Genomic DNA, 23417 nt, shown 5'->3' with positions numbered 1-23417 from the left:
TCAATATTAAAGGAGTTTATATGGGGACAACAGTTTTACACGACCCGCCTATTCATTGAACGCGGGAAATAAAACGCAAGGCGACGTAAATTGTGCATTGTGACGTCATATTTAGTCTCGATTGTTTTTCTGTTTTCAAAGCAAACAATTATAAACAACAATAATACATTCCGTATGCAATGAAAAAGGCCGTTAAAACTAAGCAAAATTAACCAATAACTTCAAAATGTTAAAAAAGTAACCGTATTTTTATCGTATATTCTTATTCAAAGAAACTCATGAACTCGTTCATCTATTCAGTCGTATTACGGTTTTATATGTATTTATTTGCTAAAACCTGTTACAATGATAATTATACTATTCACTTTGAAACAAACTGAGTGTTTAAATTACGAATTGCACATTAGAGTTTTCTATTATTGGCATTCAAAATAAAACACGAATAACTGTTGAAGCAGGTAATGAAAAAATTAATGGCGGCGCCCATATGGATCACGAAAATTTCAGTGAACGTATATAGAGATTATCTCTTTTTCTTTTGCTGATTTTGACTTTTTTCTTTTACATACGTGTTACCTTTAGAGCCTTGCTTCGCGGACGGGCCTTCGGCCCGTCCGAGCTTCGCTCGGTATAACTACTGCTTTCAAACGATTTTTTTTTCTGTCAATATAGATATTTATATGAATTTTCATATAACTTGATTTATTTGACAAAACAAAAAGAGATAACACTATAATTTGGGTTAAAACCACGCATTTCAATATAGGAATCTTTTTGTGAAACGGGCCTAAGCATTGAGGCAACCGAGGCAGGTGCCTCGGTAAAAAAAAAAAACCAAAAAAAAAAACCCACCTTTTACGTTGTTAAAATGTCGATAGCTTCTGGGGGGCTGCCTCGGTAATATTCGAACCCAAGCTACGCCTATGCTAAGTGTATAGGGACAGTACACGTTGACAGAGTGAATGTGGAGGTAGGCCTAGAACTAATAAACCGTGTGGGCTGGGTTTCTGTGAACTGGCATAATGCACCGGATGACATAGATGTACTCGACAGCATTTGTTTAAGGAATGTGTGACTGTTTCTCTCATATCTACGTATGTAAGATACAGATATTCATATCACGTGACGTTTGTCTTACATATCCCGTGACGTCATAATCATATACACAACTAGCTTGCAACTAATCTCGTCTCGATTGACGAACACTAGCGTCTGCAAAGCTCTTGTACAAAAAATTACAGATTGTAATGTCCCTGATCATCTCCAGGTGTATGTGACCGGACACAAAAATACACATTCCTTGAACGATTACCGCACACTCAACAACAGTCACAAATTCCTCATACACCTAGATCTATGTCATCCGGTGCATTATGCCAGTTCACAGAAACCCAGCTCACACGGTCTATTACTTTTAGGCCTACCTCTCACTCTGTCAACGTCTACTGTCCGTGTCTCGGGTGAAATAAGTGGCTTCAATGTCCATGAGACTCGAGTCCTTGCACGCGTGGAAAACGAAAGTCTAGCCATGCCCATATTCACCAACAAAAACCACTTTGGAATCTCTCTTCACACACTCGTCATTAAATAACTGCTCAATTAATATCAATATCAATGCTCCTCTAAGAAAAAGAAAAACCCGTGCAGTTGTGGATTCATATTCTGATTAGGTCTGTCAAAATGTTTCGCGCTGATGGACTGTCGAGTTACGTCACGCATCACCCTGATTATTGATTTATTCAAAGAGGAATAACTCTAACACAATTCACTTATACACTCGTCGGCCGATGTTATTTTTAATGTACAGCGAAAAATTAATTAATTGGAAAATTCTCAAAATGGCGTCGCTAGGCACAAAGAAAACGGAAAACTCTAGAAATATAAGAGAAAAATACTCTCTTATGAGTTGCCATGAAATATTAAGGTGATTCCACCCTCGGGGTTGCAAAAAAGCGGTAAAACCCTCGGCAAAGCCTCGGGTTTCACAGCTTTTTTGCAACTCTCGGGTGGAATCATCTTATATTTCATGGCTACTCATAAGAGAGTCTTATAATCTTACATACGTAGATATGAGAGAAGTACACGTCTCATTCTAATAAAAGGATCCTATTAATAACTGTTATTTTTAAATCTTTTAAGTGAAGTTACAGATCCCGTGTGTGTATGCTGTGACCTAAACCTAAGTTTGTACCTTTCCGCCAAAGAGAGAGAGAGGGGGGGGGGGGGTGAAAACCCTAAAATAACAAGATTTCCACTAAAAGGAGGAGGGGTTAATCCCTCTCGATCCGCCACCACGGTGATTCTACGGGACCATATATTGAGGATGTACGTGTACGTCTATATACCGGTACCTGGACCCATATTTACTAAAGTTCGTAGACGTAGACGTAAACGTAGGATTTACGTCTGACTTAAGATTAGAGTTACGTACTCGTGAAATGGTATTTACAAAACCGTTCGTAGCCGCAAACGTAACTTACGATGTACGATTGCACTTACGCGTGCGCAATGGCTATTTTCACTTCGAAGCGTAAAAAGTGTGAATTTGCTCATTTACTTTGACTTCCCTGCGCTACCGCCGCATTATGACGGAAAAGAACACAGAACTTTGTGAGAAAGCAACGAATTTCAACGTATACGTATGTCTGCCAACGGCATGTCGATCAACTGTACCGTTATTCAGTGTTGTTTACAAATTCAAATGGAAGGTTCATCAAATTTAACGCATTTGACTTGTGCATGGATCTGCGATGCTGTAGGTGTTCAAAAAGAAGTCGGCATGGACTGACAAGTAAGTTAAGTTGTTTGTGTAGTAATAACCTTAAATGTTTTACCACTGACTACTCGTCACTAGGCCCCTAAATAATGTTAAATTGACTTCAAGGGGATTCAGTACATGACACACATGGTAAAATCACAGTCCCTTATTCATTTTGTTCTCAACCTATGTAGCTGCTATAATGCCTGGATCTTAATTTCTAAATAGTGAGCACATATACATATGTGTTAGTTATTTACAATTTGATATGTGCCCACTATTAACACATTAAGACACAAGCTCATTTGTGTACATGGTAACTTCAAACTTTTGACAATACCACAATTGAAATTCAAAATTATTTATCCCATTTTTTTAATTTCATGACTGGGACAACATCAAAGCAGTACCATAGCTACCTGTACACAAGTACGCACATGCTTTCACATCATTTCGCAAAAAGAAAAACAAGAATATTGGTGAAAAATGAATCTAAAATATACATTATATATACAGGCACTAATTCTAAAATGTGTGATTTGTACGTGCCCCTCTATTGCATGGTTATAAAATACGAAAATTATTATTGCTTTAACAATATATACTTTGGGCGAACAGGTAGATAGGGTGAATGGACTCGGTACCAGATGAGAACAGTTACAGTCTCTTTTAGCATCACATCAATTATTGCTTGTGCACATCCATGTGCAAAACTTTCAGAAAATATTGTGTAACAAAATCGCATTCAAATACAGTTGTACAACTGTGTGAAGTCAGTGTTAATTTATTTAATGTAGAATAACATTGACTATATATTAATTGGAGATATTAGGTGTGATATAATGCACTAGATATCCAAGTTAGCTGACCTCTGTTATTTTTCAAAGGGTCATAAAGGTGGTCAAGAAATAAATTGCCAACATACAGCAGCATTCCTTGATTTAGATACATTTCTCTTCATGTCCTCTCCTGAAAGATTTTCCATGATGCCTCAGGGTTAGGACTGGGATGCAAGATGTACAGTACATATATATGATGTAAGTATATCCACTGTTTGTACACATTTAATAATTTCTGTACTTACAAAGTTTTAAAAAAAATCCAAAACAAATTATGGTACATGATGTAATGATTTTTGTAATGCATTGATGATTAAATCCTTAGGCAAAGATTTAAGAACATAAATTTATGAGTTTTTATGATCAAAGTTTGTCCATTTTGCATGTTTTGTACCTGTCTGTCTAAGCATATCTTCACCTTTTTGGCAAATAGAAATTTAACCAATCTAAGGACATACACTATGTTTCTTTGAAATTTTATTTTTTATCTCCTCGATATTAAAAATTCTTGCATGATTTCCAAAATAATAGCTGTAATTTTGTCACCAAAATTTGAAATCAACACTCAATAAAAATTGCTCTATATTATATATTTCTGATCAGTACTAACACATGTATTCAGTTATTTGAAACACCTTTTAATCTCAAAGCAAGCAAATGAATATATGTAATTTTGGTGATTAAATAATTATTATCTTGCAAGCCAATAATTCTTCTTTAAATATTTCTTTACACTAAAAGCGGTTATCAAATGTACTTTTATTAGGTCACCTGAGTTTACTCGGTAACCTATTGCAATTAGTTTTCATTCGTCGTGCGTTAACAATTGAACATTTTTAACTTCTTAATAACTACGAGTTCAATTCTTTTCAAATTTGGTATGAAGCATCATTGGGACAAGGGGGACTAATTTTCAAAAATCTTCTTATCAAGAAACACACACATATAAGAAAAACTAAATGCATAGTGATGTAGAGCAGGCAGGCCTCTACTAAAATTGTAAATTTCATGATCCCCGGGGTAGGGGTTTTGACCCCAGGGCGGGGCAAATCTTGTTATATAGTGTTTATGTGTATAAAACACTTAAATTACATCTTCTTTAATGCTATTGATACTAAATTGAAACTAAATGGATAGAGGAGGTAGTCTTTTACCAAAATTGTAAATTTGATTTCCCCCAGAGTAAGGGTTTTGACCCCAGGGTGGGGCCAAACTTAGTATATAGTATTTATGTGTAAGTTTGCTAATACTGTATAAAATATAAATGCAGAAAAGGATGTACAAAAAATGGTGAATTTCACAACCCAGGGTTATGACTTTAAGATGAGTCCAAATTAGTCATATCTTTTGATGTTATCATGTGAATACACCTATTTAAAGCCTTTCATCAGTGTATGCACTTTGAGGGATGTGAAGTTTAAAGAACACATCTTGTTTTATACTGTTGCTGAACATTAGAATATAATTAGCTTAGATATTTAGAACAGGAAATTTTTTCTACATTTCATAGTCCATGGAAGTAATGATACTTTTCCACTAGTATTCGGGTGACCGATAAGGCCTGTGGGCCTCTTGTTAGGTTTCTGTTGTTTTTTTGTTTTTTTTTATTTTACTAAAGAAATATTTTTCTTAGTCAGTAATATATATTCCTTTGCCATTGGGAGATTTTGAGAGATAAAAATGGTTGCCATCACTTTCACAGCAAATATGCCCCTTTAAATTTATAATGTTGTACTACCATGTACTATATGTCAGCCTGAGTAGCTCAGTGCAAAGGTACCAGGTTCAATACTCAATTGTGCTAAAGATTTTTCTCACCTTCTTTGCTACAGTAAAATCCCATTCATATACCTTACTGCAGTACATATCAGCTGATTTTACATTTTTACTTGCCACAACCAGGAACTATCAAAATATGTTAACTCTAGACTAATTAAACCTGAGAATTTTGTAGAAAGAAAATAGAATGCAAGTGAATTGTACCTGAAATGTCACAAAAAATTATTTTTTATTTATAAACATGAATGACCTTAACTGAAACTTACCATTCTTGGTTAAAAAGTATTTTTTTCTGGTTTGGAAAGAAGCCAATTTCATTACAAGGGGAATGGTTAATGAAAAAACACTGAAGTTGACCTTGGGGTCATTTGAAATCTTTTTCTTAATATGGGCTCTTGGGTTATAATCATTAAAATTAGAAATTGTAGGTGATACTTAATGATATCTTCCTAGATATGGTGTACGGTAGATGAATATACAGTAAATAAAATCAGTATTATCACAATTTTACAGTTTATTTAACTAACAATTATGTTGCATGTATTTTTCAAGCCTTATGAAATTTGATTGCAGTGTAATGACAGTTGTTTATTTAAATCAATGTAATACTATTATTTTTCTAGGTCTATGGGTACATTGCTGTAATGGCCTGAAAAATCTTTTGCGAAACCGAGAAATGTTCATCTTCCATTGCCATGATTGTGTAAAAGGACGAGCAGAGGAATGATTCAAAAATATATGGCAGGATTGAGAATCTAACCCATGACCCGTAGTCTGGTACTCTACCCACTGATCAATCCATGCTGATGGTCCATCTGCTACATTGATGTCATCTTATATATTTATTTATTCATTTATATATCATATGGACATTTAAAAATTGACAGTAAAATAAAAAAAAGTTTGATATTCAGCAAAATAGAATTTGTTACAATACATGTTTAAGAAATTAAGTACATGTACATGCATTGTTATGCATACAATTATGTACATGTAATTATATTTGTTAATAGATAAATTCTTAGATGAATTTTCATGTTGTTATTGATATTGACATGTACATGTATTACTTCCATTTCTAGAATGATTTTAACATCTTGATATTAAAATGATGACATAATAAATAAATCTTAAATATTTGTCAACAAAGTTGTCTGGTGGGTTAAAATTTGTAAAGAGGAGCATTAGTACATATGTCGGTTTAATGTGAGAAGCCTTCAGAATGAACTTTTATCAGTGAGATTTTTGTAAATTGGGGGGGGGGGGGGGGTGGACTTCAACAAAATAATATGTATGTTGAAGGCATCATCCTTGGAGTTTGGTAATATACACTGCAAAGACTTTTACCTAGCTAATCACATATAAAAGTCAATTACATACAAATCATGAATGGTAGAAAGATTCATATATATGCATTATCAATGAAGGTTTGACTCCTGTAGGATTATAGTTAAAGGAAATGGCACTCTGAAAGATTGAAAGTCTACACATGACTACACTAGTAGGCATCACAATTGCTCTCTGAAACAAATTACACCAAATTGTATTCTTGGAATGAAATGCATATCTTTTTTTTTTAAAGAAATATTTATTTAGAGGCTCATTTCCCTGTTGTGTAAGTTACAATGTAACAAATAGTTATTTGGACTACCAATATTTGCTTATAACCACAAAGTAAAGATCACATATCTATAAGTAGAAATAGTTTTTCTATAGCTGTCGATCACCATGTATTCTTGTACACACAGTGACTCTCTTCTTTTCAAATCTAAAACATTGCATGTTTGATTGCATATATATACATTAATTCCACCATGTTTGGAAAATTAAAAAAATGTATTTCCCTGAAAGATGCTAGACCTACCCTATATAATAAGATAAATGGCAAATATTCTTTTTTTTTAAATAACCTGCATGACTAAAATAAAAAGCTTCCCAATTATTTCTAAAGGCAAGGTTAGATCCATCCAGTGTGATTAAAATCAAATTTCGCACTTTGCTCGATATACGGACAGCGACTGTCCGTATATCGAGCGAAGTGAGAGGTTTGATTTTAAATCAGACTGAGATCCGCCACAAGGTAAATTAGATCGGGCTCAAAATTTTGAGAATTGTCACACAATTGCAGATGATCCCAAAGAAAACGATAATCTGAATAAATACAATTAATTTGTGTATCACTAACCAGCTTATATCCATCTAGAGGGTTTGTAAGGTCTTTACGCAAGAAATTATCGATAAAAATGACAAGTCGCCATTTGCTTTGTTTATTCTTAAAGTTACGATCAGCTTACGTATACTAGTGTAGCACACGTTGAGTTACGCTTATTTCTGACGTAAATCTACGTCTGCGACTGTTCGTGAATACCGTCCCACACGTAAACGTACGCTACGTCTAGATTTACGCTACGTTTACGTCTACGAACTTTAGTAAATATGGGCCCTGGCGTGTGTAAACAAACATAATTGATTAAATGGTTAAAAATCGCTTCTGAAATTTTGTGGGTTTTTAGCTACTTTATCAATTCTTCCTTATTCAGGTAAAATACAGGTAAACTCTACGTGTGTTCTCCGTAGATAGCCGTTTATTCCCCTTGTATAAGTAGATGTTGTTTTGGCGAGTAGACGTTCGGGGAACGCCCTTCCCACTTCGCTAACATTCTGAAATCTCTACGGGTGACTGGTTCTATCTAGATGGGAATGTCGCATCTAGGTAAGAGTGTCAAAGTACAAAGGTTGTTAGGTACAGGGACCTATAGGCTGTTCCTTAATAAGGCACGGTAGTTTGTTACCTACTGGACACGTTGATTAGGATTTTTTAGATATAGAAAATAGGTAATATTCTTATATATTTTATTTTTCATTGATAATGTTCTAGACTATTTTTTATATTTAAGTTTAAGCACAGGTAGGAAGTGGTTGATTGGAATTTTTGATATAGAATATAGTTATATGTTACATATCTTAATTTTCATTCATAATATTTTAAACTATATGTATAATTAAGTTTGATATTGGTAAGAGGAAAGGTGATGTCTTTAAAACATTGACAGAGAGAGAAAAATATCAAAGATTGGGGTGGAAATATGAATTTAAGCCAAAACACGTTAGTTAGACCCCATCCGATCCAGTTCACCTTCCCCATGTCAAATACTTGCCGACGCCTTTGAAATTATACACGATCTTAAAGGACACACGAGACGTATTTTCCATTACTTTAAAAATAATTGCATCTCCTCCATCTAATATAAGATATTAAGAGTTCCTAAATATAATTCTTACATAGTAAGTAATGTTTGAGAATGATATTCAGTGGTGGATTCAATGGGGGGGGGGGGGGGGGGGGGACGCAACCGGCGCGCGCCCCCCACTAAAAATTTCAAATTTAAGGTAAATAGTGGCATCTTGTTTAGAAAAATGTAAACGATAAAAGAAGCAATAATTTCTTCCACTTTCGGAGAAATAAATGACCAAATCTTTAATTTATTAAATTACTTTTATTGGGAGAACTTAATTATTTTTTTTTCAAAAACCCTTAAAAGCGTCATTTTATTAATTTCACCCTATCAAAAAATGATAAAAATTAGTAAAAAGGACTACATTTGAGACATATTTCAAGCCCCATAGAAACTGTAAAATCCAGGAGCTTCCGGGGGCTCGCCCCCTGAGCTCCCAACGAGGCCTTCACCCTGGACCCATTAGGGGCCTCAAGACAGCCCCACATCCCCTGTCTAAAAAACGTGTGCCCCCTCTAACCGCGATTCCTGGATCCGCCCCTGATATTGAAATAGGAATTTTCTATGAATTTTTATGAGATATGGAGTGCAAGGTTTGTTGTAAAATTTGAAAAATGCATTTCTTTATCGTTTAGTCCATAGCGGATTTCTTGGGCATCAGAAAAATGCTCAAATTCTGAATTTTCTACCAGCAATCGGCGCAAACCAACCGCTACCATTTCCTTACGCATTCGTCATTCTAGGAGATAATTTTTTTCCGAATAGGGAATATTGTTTTAACCAGGGCCGTAAGTAGGGTTCTAAATCAGGGGAGGCAGGGGATTGGGGGCCGCCGATTGACTTTACGACTGAAAATGACACTTTTTAAATCCCAATTTATCATGTTTGTGTTTCATTTGTACTATGTAAAGAATCGTAATATGGTGTCAAAGACAAAGGTGCTTGTCTTCATTTTAAACATATATCCTATAATATAACATTTATATAATTTTATTTTCTTTTTTGCCAAAAAATCAGACGAGGCAGTTGCCTCGTCTGCCTCATCGGCAGTTACGGCCCTGTTAACTGTGTACACTCTAGAGGAGATGAATAGAAACCATTACTTCAACTGACGCAATGGAGGAATATAATTATATAGAAAAGTAAATTTAAAAAATAAAGATATACTGAGTTAACTATGTTATTCGGAAAGTGAAATTGCGTTGCGCAGTATTTTGTGATCGATAAATACGAAAGTTTATATTTTGTTTGCGCTTCCCTCTCGCGCAGAAGAAAAAGACTATGTAATGCATATTAATAGATTTTATCAGATTCTGAAATAAGGTTTTAAGAAATAAATTAATATTAACTATGGTACATAAGATATAAATTTTATAAAGCCCAATTGTATATAGACAATCTGGCTTTTTATACGATCCCCTTTTCATGATAACGTCGAGTTCGAGCTTGAAGTCGCTATACGCTAGAGTAGTCAAATAAAATAGTTGACAGAAAGACGGGTTTTTAAATATGTTGCAATAATGGCGTCACGCTAGTGGGTTGAATAAATTCCTTAGTATACAAAGAACTAGTATCTGGTTTAGTCATCTTTGATGTATACGAGGACAGACTTTGTGATACTGGTACCTACAGGCGTTCACTATACATGGTACACAACACTTACGGATTAGCCCTCTACTTCAACATAGGTAAGTGATATTCATAACAAAATATTTTTTGATTACTCTTATTATTCAGCCACAAAAACAAATCACTTAGATAACTGATCGTGGATGTAATCCACGCAGTTTTGATGGTAAACACCCAAAGGTGCCCAACTGAAGATGAGCAACAAGAACTCATAATGTTTGGTCATTTCAAAGTTCGTAATTTCACGAGTGTGTAACTAAACATATGTCTAAGTAAGTCATGCATGCAGTCAGTCAGGAGAGGACGGGGGATTTACATTTTTAAAAACCCTACATTTGATTCAAAGACTGTCAGAATAAATGGGTCAACAGTAAATGTTAGGTTTGTTGTCCTCAACTAACATTATGAAAGAAAATATTTTTCACGTGCTTGCTCCTCCTAGGCATCTGATCCCACCTTTAGTATGTCAAAAGCATCAGTTTGCCCAAGTTTCCTCCATTAACCGATGAAACATATATCTCTCCTCATCGACCCGGTCCTCATTTCCATGTTAATGAAAATCTACCCGATTTTAGTGAGGTATATGATCAATGAGAAATAATAATGGTAAACCACCTGGTGCCGATGGCATATCTCCTAAAGTACTAAAGTAAATATGTACATGTATCTCAATAAATAAACCTCTAACAAAATTATTTAACACATCTCTAAGACTACGAAAGCTACCAGACCTATGGAAATTAGCACAGATCACATCGATGTTTTTTTAAAAAAAATAGAGATAGTACTCAAGAAGTATCTAACTATAGTCCATTCTCCCTAACAAGTGTCCTGGATGAAAAAAAATATTATTTAAACACTTACATGATTTCAAGATTGATCATGATGTAAGTCTGGTTTCCAACCTAGAGACTCAACAGTCAATCAAATTGTTGAAATATATAATACTATCATATTCACTCTTGACAAAGGCAAAGATGTAAAATTCATCTTTTGTGACAAATCTAAGGCATTTGATAAAATCTGGCATAAAGGTCTTTTATATAATCTACAAAATTATGGTATTAGCGGAACCGTCTTAGCTTAAATTGAAAATTATTTGACGAATAGGCAACAAAAAGTCGTAATAGATGGTTTTACATCTCCGCCTGAAGTAGTAAACGCAGGTGTTCCCCAGGGGTCCGTATTGGGGTATTTCATATTTCTATTGTACACTAATGATATGTTTGATGATTTATCTAATAACATCAGACTTTTTGCTGATGATACATGTACTTCATCATATGCTGTCATAGATAATGATGTAACAAGTATGACACAATCACTTACCAATGATTTAGAGCGCATTGATAAATGGTCTAAGAAATCGGTTGTGGGATTCAATCCTGACACCACTGTCACTATCGATTTCTCAAGGAAAACCTTTTGGATCCTCATATAAAGTTTGGAGAAAATGGGCCACCAATTCAACAAGTCAAATCTTATACTCACTTAGGTCTGGTATTTCAAAGTGATGCACTATGGGTATCGCATATAGCCATATACAGTCAATTCATGGTAAAGCTACCAAAAGATTAAACATTCTTCGTATGATCAAGTATAAGGTAAATCGTAAAACACTTATCAAAACATATATTTCATTCATTAGACCTATTCTTGAATATTCTGATGTTGTCTGGGACAACTGCTCTGATAGAGACTGTAGAAGATATTCAAGTCAAAGCAGCAAAAATAATCACAGGATTAAGATATAATTCCTCACGTTCAAAACTATATGATGAACTAGGATGGGAACTCCTACAAATGAGGCGGAAAATCATGAATTAGTACTATTTTATAAAATTATTAATGGCTATTCACCTCAGTATCTTTATGATTTAATTGAACCCCTTCGCCTACCTACCCATTCCTACATCTTAAGAACCAATAGCGTTAAATTCCAAATTCCTCAAATTAGAACCACATCCTATATGGATAATTTCTTTTCCTTCTGCTGTTAAACAATGGAAGAACCTACCAGATCACATTAAAATGCCTCTGGGATATCTTCTTTCAAAGGTATTTTGCATTCCAATTTTTGTAGGGTAAAAGAAAAAAGGTAATAAACTTTTCAATTTTGGAAACCGTCAATACAATATACTAGTAATACATTGTCAACTAAGAAACAATGCAAATAACGTGAAAGCAGATTTTATCAGATACTCCAATGTGTACAAATTGTATTAATTCAGTTGAAAATGCCTACCATTACATTTTTGTTTGTCCATATTATACATATTGCAGAAATGCATTGCTACAAGCCATACAGAATATTACAAATTGCTATGATCAACAACCTACACTTGAATGTTGTCATACGGTAGTCCTAATGATGGACAAAAAATTCATATAAAAATATTTGAAGCAGTACAGGCATTTATCACTGCAACAAAACGTTTTCTTTAACTGTTTGCATTTTTGAAAATGTTAAACAATCTACCGTAATTCACTTATGTTCAAACCGGTATTTCTTTTTTGTGTGTTTTTGTTTTGTTCTTTTATCATTTTCTCTACTTCTACTGTTGTTTACCTTGCGCTATCCAAATCAGCTCACCCCAAGCACGAAAATTATATTCCATGTTTAATAATGATTTAATCGCATCACTTCCATATCTCTCTCATTTCAACAAGAACACTCAGTCGATAGAACGCTCTTTTACTGTACGGAAGAATGTGTACATGTCTGATCCCTGGTCGCAACATTCCTGGGTCCCTAAAGCACTGGGCATTCAAACATCGAAGGTCAACCCATCCGAATTAATATCTAATATCTGTTCGTTATCTTCACCTTTCACCCGTAGATAAGATATCGATCAAACTGTATCGAATTATTTTGTGATATCATAAAATGAATCTACAATCTTAACTCCCCTCTATATTGGATATAGGTTTCTCCTTGGATTTCTAGTAGCCTAGCAACTATATAATCTGATGGTTTTACATTTAACCAAACCTTTTATACGAGATGAAAAAAAAATCAAGCTGTAGCCTTCAACTCGACATTTAGATATATAAAGGACGTTTTATCTGTTAACAATACTCATTTTCATTTTATGTTGATTCTACTCAAAATAGAGACACCACAGAGTCTGCAATAGCTGCTTCTTACTTGGGATATTTTATTGAACGTAAATGTTAACCACAAACTAACATCTCAACTTTACGACAAATGAGATGACTTTACCTTTTCCATCGTCGACTCCCCATATTTGTGAAGCGATATTCCATTGTCACCTGTATATGGTATTTATGTCTCTCGATTGATTTCATACGCGAGGGCATGTTCTAAGTGTGATCAATTCTCAAATCGAGACAAGCAACTGACAAATGAGTTCAACAGTCTGGTTTAAAGCCAGCATTTCGCAAATCCTATGCCGTTTTAGTTATCTTATTTGCAAATACAAGCTGCCATTCGGTCGAATGCTGTGTAATGTGTTTCGTACTAATTTTAAACCATTTTTTGCATTCTGATTTTGACTACGGATTATTCCGTTTACCTGATAAAAATATAGGACTCATCGATGGTGTGGCCGGTCAACAAGGGATGCTTAATCCTTCTACTCACATAACCCCACCTCTGGTATGTCCAGGAATCCGTGTTTCCCTTTGGCTTAATTTTGTATTCTTTATAGGGTTGACGAGATTGATCACTGTTTGTTATCTTCACTTGTTCATCCTAAATAAAATCTGTTTTTGATGTATTTCTAAATGATTCTTTACCAATACTTACTGGGGTTCTCAAGAAGCCTTTTATTTAAAGAAAACTTAGTAAAATGAAAAATAAAAAGAGAAATTCTGTAATCTGGAATTGTGTCAGTACTTAGGCAGATAATCACTGCGTAGGAATATATTGGAAAAAGTTAAAAGAGAGACTTATAGAAAGAAAGACGAGATTTCTCAGCATTGTTGATTAAAGACTATCACATCTCAGTAACACCTGAGGCTTATAATATCCGTGTTGGTACCTGATCAACTAAATCTTGTGAACCAAATTCTTATTTCATCCAGGGGCAGATTAAGTCAATGTTTTGTTGATCAGCTTTGACATTACTATGATCTGTTAACTCAATGCTTGCACTTTTCTGAGTTCTAATAAAAATACCATTAATTTCCACTAAAGATAGTTTAATTTAAGTATCAAAGAAAAGTGTGCTAATCCTTTTATCTATTCAAGGACAAAAAATGAAAGAGAAAACGAATAACAGCAGGATTCATTGGCTGACTTCGTTCGTAATACTGTTTCTTCAAACTAGTTCTTATTTTAGTCAGTCTACTTAATACTAGTTCTTATTTTAGTCAGTCTACTTAATATTTTTATTGTGCTCTGGATTTATCATTTTCCATGTCAACAAATTTCTCTCTCCTTTAATTTGTTTTAAAATTCTATTTTCATCTGTTTTCTTGATCCTTACCTCATCAGCATACCGATTATAGATTCTGCTATTATTTTCATAATACATTTTAGCGTTTCTGTAGTGATCTCTGCCAACTTATAAGGAAACGAAAGAAAATATTGCTGATTTTTCATACGCTAGATGATCAGAAAAGAAAAAAAAAATAAGTGGCATGCACATATTAATGGAAGTTAAATTATTACCAGCATTATGTAATTATTATTTTCAATTTCCGTTCTACGTATTCCTCTTCAAGAAGTTAAAAGGTGAAACTTATCCATATCGATTATTAAATGAGCACCTTAAAACATCTGATTGCAACGAGGAACTAGATATTTGCAGAAAAACACCCACAAACATCATCAATTAAAAAGTAAATGCATTAAAGATAGGGGTATATCACGGAGTCAAACCTGAACAGAAACTGTGACCAAGCCTCTATCATAAGATGGATCAATTTTGAATTTGTTAATGGAGAAGACAAGGATCTTTTTCCAGGAAAGAAGGGATTATCCGAAATATAAATATATCTATAGCCATGCCCGTTTTACGAAGATGAACAAAAGAATAATTTTTCATGTTTTGTTTTTTTTTTTTTTTTTATTGCTGATATCCATTGAGTTTCATATCGAACAAGAGTATTTCAAGCGAAACCGTGTTTGGCTCTCGACAGACAGCTCCAAATGTATTCTCTCTGCAGTAAGGATTTTAAAGGTCCCATAACATCGCGCTAATTTATTAAAAAGCAGAGTTTTCATGTGATGTTACGAAATATTTTTAAAAACTTTTATTATGTAATAAATATAAACATATGCATGTACATGTATAATAGCAATCATGCATGGTATATAGATGTAATATATGTGATACATCAACTACACTCTTTACAGAGCGACATACACATAGACACAAACAATTCAAAGATGTATAAATAGAATTGTTTCAAAATATCAAAGAGTTTTTACAATACTTTTGTTTTTCTTATTCATCTATGCACATTAATGAAAGATATCTGAAAGATACATGGACTCTAAATTATCTGTGAGACCACATCACCAGCACTGTCTATCATTTTCTCCCAGATAAATTATCCGTGAGACCACATCATCAGCACAGTCTATTATTGTCTCCCAGATAAATTATCCGTGAGACCACATCACCAGCACAGTCTATTATTTTCTCCCAGATAAATTGTCCGTGAGACCACATCACCAGCACAGTCTATTATTGTCTCCCAGATAAATTATCCGTGAGACCACATCACCAGCACTGTCTATTATTGTCTTCCAGATGAATTACCTGTGTGACCACATCACCAGCACTGTCTATTATTGTCTTCCAGATAAATTACCTGTGTGACCACATCACCAGCACTGTCTATTATTGTCTTCCAGATAAATTATCCGTGAGACCACATCACCAGCACTGTCTATTATTGTCTTCCAGATAAATTATCCGTGAGACCACATCACCAGCACTGTCTATTATTGTCTTCCAGATAAATTATCCGTGAGACCACATCACCAGCACAGTCTATTATTGTCTTCCAGATAAATTATCCGTGAGACCACATCACCAGCACTGTCTATTATTGTCTTCCAGATAAATTACCTGTGTGACCACATCACCAGCACAGTCTATTATTGTCTTCCAGATAAATTACCTGTGTGACCACATCACCAGCACAGTCTATTATTGTCTTCCAGATAAATTATCCGTGAGACCACATCACCAGCACTGTCTATTATTGTCTTCCAGATAAATTATCCGTGAGACCACATCACCAGCACTGTCTATTATTGTCTTCCAGATAAATTATCCGTGAGACCACATCACCAACACAGTTTATTATTGTCTTCCAGATAAAATATATGTAAGACCACATTACCAGTACAGTCTATTATTGTCTCCCAGATAAATTATCCGTGAGACCACATCACCAGCACAGTCTATTATTGTCTCCCAGATAAATTGTCCGTGAGACCACATCACCAGCACAGTCTATTATTGTCTTCCAGATGAATTACCTGTGTGACCACATCACCAGCACAGTCTATTATTTTCTCCCAGATAAATTATCCGTGAGACCACATCACCAACACAGTCTATTATTGTCTTCCAGATAAATTATCCGTGAGACCACATTACCAGCACAGTCTATTATTGTCTCCCAGATAAATTATCAGTGTGACCACATCACCAGCACAGTCTATTATTTCTCCCAGATAAATTATTTTCTAGATAATTGTTCTTATCCTAAATGAGCCCATGAATAAAGTTACAACTTTTCTTTTATATTTTTCAAAACATTTACTTTATTGTTGCATGTTTTGATATACATTTGAAAAGAAAAATAATACACTCTTGATGTAATAAAATACATGTATTTCTTCTTATTTTTCAAGTTTCTTGAAAGATTGTTGTTATCAAGATGCCTTTTAGCGTTTCTATAAGAGTTATTGTTTGCTTTTGTTCTTACAATAACAAATCATTCAATGCTTGTGATTGTTTCGATATGACAGAAAATGGATATGGGTAGTACATATTTTTAAATGTCATGGGAAAGTACCTAAAATTACCGACAGAAGAAACGCAATGGTTTTGTATTTTCTGCTTACAATATTAAACTTCTTTCCACGAGTAAGATTTCAAGACAGAACTTCGCGTAATCAGTCATCCAAATATTGAATACAATGTTAGATTACTTCAATTTAGATGTCTTATGATAAGCATACCGTACGGTGCAAAGTAAAACATCCTTTAAGCTATCATGGTCTCACAAGAAACAGGATCTGTCAAAGTTTGAAAACATTAGAGTATTGATTGTGTTCGCTATATATTCCATTCATTTTTTACAGGATCCACAATCGTGAAGTGACATAATGGTTCTCCGCTACTTCGTCGTTGTTTTCTGTGTGGTGAACTTTGAACCGGTGAAAAGAACAGATGCTCAGCAGATAAATGGTGATATACTAGCTGATGAGTTGAACAAGGTGACGGACGCTTTGGGGGTGTCATTCATACAGGTAGGATGATATCCAGAACACCGATAAGTGTAACATTACTTAGGAATTGTATTTCATTTTATTACTGTCAGAAGAGGCATTAAAGCCGAAAGCACTAAAAGTGAAATGTTATTCGAGTTTTGTTTCTGTGTTTCTTTACTTTTACTTTTATCATTGGATATATTTATTGTATCAAATACTAAGTTCGAGAGAGAGAGAGAGAGAGAGAGAGAGAGACAGACGAGGTCATGTAAATTCATGAACAATGAACAATCATCAAATGTCAGTTTTTTAGGGACAACCTGTACTTACTTTATAACAATAGAATATGACCTGTACTTACTTTATGATATAGAATATGACATGTTCTTGCTTTATGACAATAGAATAGCTATATAGAAATATAAATGTAATAAAAAAGAACGTCTATTCTCAACTAAAGACTGAACTACCGGAGCTTTAACAGAATCTGTAAATGGATTTATTTCATTCAGTATTTATTTTTATACATGCAAAAGGATTGTATTTAAATGGGGAAATATAAAGCAGATATGAATCGATTTAAAGATCCTTTATCCAGATGACTTTCTTTTGCATGCAAGTACTGATGAAGTGATTTTTAGCATTATGAATTGTTTTACCTTTCAGGAAGAATACAACAAGTTGAAATACAATGATATAGTTACAGATGGAGAGGCAGAATCACGATATGTAAGTGATTATCCATACTAGCACCACCCTCTAGAATAACAAATTATTAATAGATATGGAGGTGGACACAACGTTTCTCTCCTTGAATCCCTTTCATCTATCTTCCCGCCCTGTTTTGTATATGTCCTCCCTCTCTCTATCGCTGTCTTTTTCCTTTCTCTTCTCCTTCCTTTCCCGTCTTCCTTGTTCCTTCACCTGATATTTCAGAATAGATAGTAAATCAAGAGATGAAAAAGACACAAACACAAATAAATTTCAAGTTTTCTTTCGGGGTATATGTTTGTTTTCCTCTGGGGTTCCGGAATTAATTTGCCGATCTAGGGGGTCACTACCAACCTAAAACGTTTAACTTTAATAGTTACCACTCCTTCGCTGAGAACTTGGTATTAAAAGTGAAAGTTACGTGTCTTTCGAATATGACCTTAAAACCATAGGTCAGAGGTCGCAGTAGGCTTTGTCCTTCTGACACACCTAACGATGGTGACGTTCTTATATGAATGAAAAATTCTCCAAAATATCAACCAAAAAAAAAAAAGAAGATATGATGAATGCTATGTACAATAAGAAAACAATGGACTTTTTGAAGAAGAATATTGTAGTGGTTTTTCTTCAGAAATCTTATTTCGGTACAAAAAAGAAATAGAAAAACGGGTTTGATTTCATTTGGTTACGTATATTACCTATATATAGAGCATATTTGATATACTTGATAAGGAATAGATGGTCAAAGTTATAGGAACATAATTGTGAAAATATTCTAAACGAAGACAGACATTAACATATTGTTAATACTGATATTTTGATTAAGCACACTAAAATATACTCAACTTCAGTTTCATATTTCATAGCTTTGTTTACCATGAGAACATTTGTTCTATGAACATGAATTGGTACCTTGAGCACGACAACTTTAAGTCACTTAGATATAGATGGCGACAGTTCTAACACCAAACTCAGTTGTGGGTGTTTTGGATGAGATTTCATAGTACGACAGGGAAACCGTTCTTATTATCTTAGCACTGTTTCGAGCACTTTTCGAGGGGGACGTCAAAACTATCAAACATTTTTGACAAGTGTAATATATGATTTAAAGTTAGATATAGTCAAATTCATCTATGGTCTTATTTCATAGATTGCGAAAAAGATTGGTGAACGAATGGAGAAAATGGAAGAAGCACTGACCAAACTTAAACAGGAGATGGAGAAGCAATATGAAATGATGACCCCTAGCAGTACATACCAGGACTGTTGTAGCAGTCGTGACTATCCTCACAATCTACACTTTAGAACAAATGTGACTATTTTAAGATTCAAGTTTTAAACACACCACTATCTTTCGAATGATCTGTTTTCTTTAGACCGACATTATTTGTATTGTTAGGTTTCGACAGACATGTTTTGCTACAGTAAACCAAGCTATGTACAAGATACCAACATCAAATATCCCACGTCGGATGTGTTAAACACAATGAAGTCCAACCATCGGGAAAACAAGAACATTCAGTTCCAATACGTTGCTCTTAAATCAGGACTTTACATTAATTATCCGGCCACCAATTTAATTGGCTGTGATACCTATGACCCAAGATTCAGGTACGAAAAACGTTATACAGATCTAGAAATATATCAATAGTCTGAACATGAGTAAAACAGTGACAATATACACGTGAAAGGTGAAGATAAAGATAAAGAACGGTGATTAATCTCATAACTCCTATAAGCAATACAAAATAGATAGTTGGGCAAACACGGACACCCCTGGACACACCAGAGGTGGGATCAAGTGCCTAGGAGGAGTAAGCATCCCCTATTTACCGATCACACACACCGTGAACGTCGTTTAATGATTTGACACAATAATTTACAATGATCTTTCTCTTCTAAAACTCTTTAATAAGATCATACTTATAGTTCGTCATATACTAGTATATCGTCAAAATTTCGTAAAACATTTGCAGTCAACAATAATATTTGTAAGTGTTTATTTGTTCAAGATTAAAATCTCATTTTGAATGTTCAAACTTCAATCACACCAAAGACTATACAACAATATGGGGAAAAACATTTTTATTCCTGACCCGAGCTTAACCCATTATGTAGCGTAATCTTGAAAAATGACAAATATTTCACAATATTTATTTTCTTTTTAAGACCATATTTTGTGTCTAGTACCACTTCTACTCCACGGGACGTGGTATTGGTATTACAAATGTCGGCTTCTATGAGGGGGGATAAACTGAACGAGGCCAAGCATGCCGCCATTACTGTTCTGGAATCGCTTAGTGTCAATGACAAGGTAGGTAACTCTCTCTGGATGTCACTTTTGATGAAAATGAATTGACGAGAACTGGATTATAATTACCAAGGGGTAAAGCATTGGTTTTAGACAGAGAGTATAGATGCCGATTTACTCCAATGTTTTATCATATGTTCTGGTTTTGCAAAATTTGCATTGTGGAATTTGGTTTAGACAGAGATTGCAGATGCAGATTGATACAATAGTTCCAAATCTTAAATCATATGTTTTGATTTTATAAGATTGGTATCGTGGTATTCAATAACAAAGCACAGAGTCCAAGTGGTTGTTATGGAGATAAACTGGTCCCAGTAACACGCACAACAAAGCAGCATCTGAAAGACTTCATTAACGCTGAAGACGCCACTGAAGGACCGAACTATGCAGAGGGTCTCCGCAAAGCCTTTACTTACTTCCGATACAACTCTAGTGAAGAAGGTTTCAGAGGTTAATATCAATTCTTATGAAAATAGGAAAATACCAAAGGAATAATGTCTGGTTTAGTGCCGAAGAAAATCACTCATGTACCCTTCCAAAAAGATGCAGCAGCGATGCAAAGCAATACTATCTCTGTATGAGGTTCTTAAACTATTAGGCTTCAATATGATTTGGTCATTCTTGTATCGACTCGGGTACACAATGGTTTTCCAGCATGCCCTTTAACGGTTCTTGATATTGACTTTCAAGAGACTGGTGTGATATACTCTGGATTTTTATATCACTTTCTTACATTGTACTTTACTTGTTATTGTGTATATATAGAATTACTTTGGACGAGAGAGAGAGAGGGGGGGATAGTAAAAATAACTGTTATATCAAAAAGTTCAAAACGATAAACAATGAGTTACGAAATGTACTAAGTATATAAATCACTTACTGTCAGTGCTTAGTTTTCATTTACTCCATTTGTTCTTAACAATATAGGCTGTGCCATCTTTTATATAGGTATGGTAGTATCTGAGGGTTGCTATTAACTGATGCTATAACTGTAAAGGGATACCTTTGATAATTTAGCATTTCATACTTAACAATGAAAAGAAGGTGAAGATAACAAACAGTGATAAATCTATACAATATTGAGAGCAGGAAACAACGGACTTCTGGAAACATCAAAAATGGGATCAGGTGTCTAGGAAAAGTAGATATACTATGTTGACCGGTCGAGTTAATAGTAATTACTATGTTAATCCTTGTGCATGACCCAAGTAGAAAACATAGCACTTCAAAACTTAAATTTAGTGAATTGTTTGACAAAAGTTCTTTGATGTTGATTTTAAAAAGTTACATGCCTTTAAGCTTTGTTCTTTAACATTTATCCAGTATTTTGTTTCCTTTTTTTAGTCTCTGTGCTTGCTTTTTGATTTCTTTTTTCTTGGAGAATCATTAGAAATTGTTTCCCCTCCGATCCAAATTTAATTCTCCAAAAGGATCATTATTCTACATCTGCATAATCGAAGAAGGAGTTTAAGAATTCAGATATAGTAAATATTTCAAAACAGAATCTTTTATAAAACAGTTTCTTCTATAATTTTGTAGATCAGATCATGTTGTTTGTTTCTGACGGTGACAACAATGCAGGAGATAATCCTCTAGAAGTCATCAGAGATGAGAATCATCGGCTACAAAACAGAGTTGTCATCAACACGTACGGTATAGGGACGGGTAAGTTAACGGGGTGGGGGTCATCAAAATATACATGTATTGTTTAGGAGCGGATAAGTGGTAGTCAAAATATAGTTGTCATCAGGTACGGCATAGGGACATGTACATTGTACGTTGTATACAGTAAAAATAGATTTGTAATCAATACAATCAACGGGGATATCATCAGCACATGTTGTATAGGAACATATAAGTGGTACCGTCAAAATAATGTCAAGCTGATACCAATGCGTGTAACATGGGGAGGTGTACATTGTACATTGTGGTATACAGTCAAAATAGATTTCTGGTCAATGCATGTCTCATATGGACAAATAAATATCAAAGTCAAAGGAGAATAGTCATTATTGATCTTGATAATGTAAAGAATATTTAAGAAATATTAATGAAACCACAATATTAACTTTTATAGAGCTTTGTAATTCATAGATATTTAGTTACTAGCCATTCATCAAGACTACATTTAACATATACGGAAAGCATATCAGAGAGATAGAGAGAAAATGCATATCAGAGAGATAGAGAGAAAAGGCATGACAGGAATCTCTGTTTTACTGGACTTGGAAAAAAGGTTGCATGTTCGTCTTTAGTCATTCAGATTGGACTATAAATGATGCACCTCTATTGATATAAGTAACATTTGATTTATTCTTAGGTTTGAATACCAACGACAGGCAGCTGTTGGAAAACATGGCAAAACAAACACTGAATAACAATACCTATGGTTACATAAAGGTACATGTTTTTCTATTGATTTTAATGATTAACAAGATTGCTGACATAAACAAGAATGTGCAGTCTTGATTCTACAAAGTATTACAATTCTTTCTATTGGCACACTGATTTTGACTACGGATAACTCCGTTTACTTGGTCATGATATAGGTCTCACAGCGGGTGTAACCGGTCAACAGGAGATGCTTACTTCTCCTAGACACCTGATTCCACCTTAAGCATATCCAGGATTCCGTGTTTGACCTTTTCGTTAATTATACCCCCCGCAACAAGTTGTGGGGGGGGGGGTATACTGGAATCGGGTTGTCCGTCTGTCTGTCCGTCCGTCCGTCCGT

The 23417-nt window shown here is 34.5% G+C and overlaps 1 protein-coding gene and 1 long non-coding RNA gene across 2 annotated transcripts in view; both read left to right on the top strand.

Annotated features, from left to right (window-relative positions):
- Window positions 1-2356: 2356 nt before the first annotated feature.
- LOC130046919 (uncharacterized) lies at window positions 2357-6525 on the top strand. Its single transcript, XR_008795983.1, has 3 exons — window positions 2357-2791; window positions 3646-3795; window positions 6000-6525. It is a non-coding gene; the product is annotated as an uncharacterized LOC130046919 (long non-coding RNA).
- Window positions 6526-9882: 3357 nt separating this feature from the next.
- The window catches only part of LOC125646422 (VWFA and cache domain-containing protein 1-like), a 31500-nt gene continuing 17965 nt past the window's right edge, over window positions 9883-23417 (top strand). Inside the window, exons 1-9 of the mRNA XM_048872686.2 lie at window positions 9883-10300; window positions 17533-17700; window positions 18328-18390; window positions 19523-19684; window positions 19772-19983; window positions 20542-20686; window positions 20929-21133; window positions 22223-22348; window positions 23004-23083. Of these exons, the coding sequence (XP_048728643.2) occupies window positions 17557-17700; window positions 18328-18390; window positions 19523-19684; window positions 19772-19983; window positions 20542-20686; window positions 20929-21133; window positions 22223-22348; window positions 23004-23083 (1137 nt within the window). The 5' untranslated portion in view covers window positions 9883-10300; window positions 17533-17556. The remainder of the gene's footprint in view (window positions 10301-17532; window positions 17701-18327; window positions 18391-19522; window positions 19685-19771; window positions 19984-20541; window positions 20687-20928; window positions 21134-22222; window positions 22349-23003; window positions 23084-23417) is intronic.

The sequence above is a fragment of the Ostrea edulis genome, chromosome 6 (assembly GCF_947568905.1).
Source record: "Ostrea edulis chromosome 6, xbOstEdul1.1, whole genome shotgun sequence".
NCBI classification, from domain to species: Eukaryota; Metazoa; Mollusca; class Bivalvia; order Ostreida; family Ostreidae; genus Ostrea; species Ostrea edulis.
The sequence above is the reverse complement of the archived record's forward strand: the minus strand, read 5'-3'. Positions and strand labels throughout refer to the sequence as shown.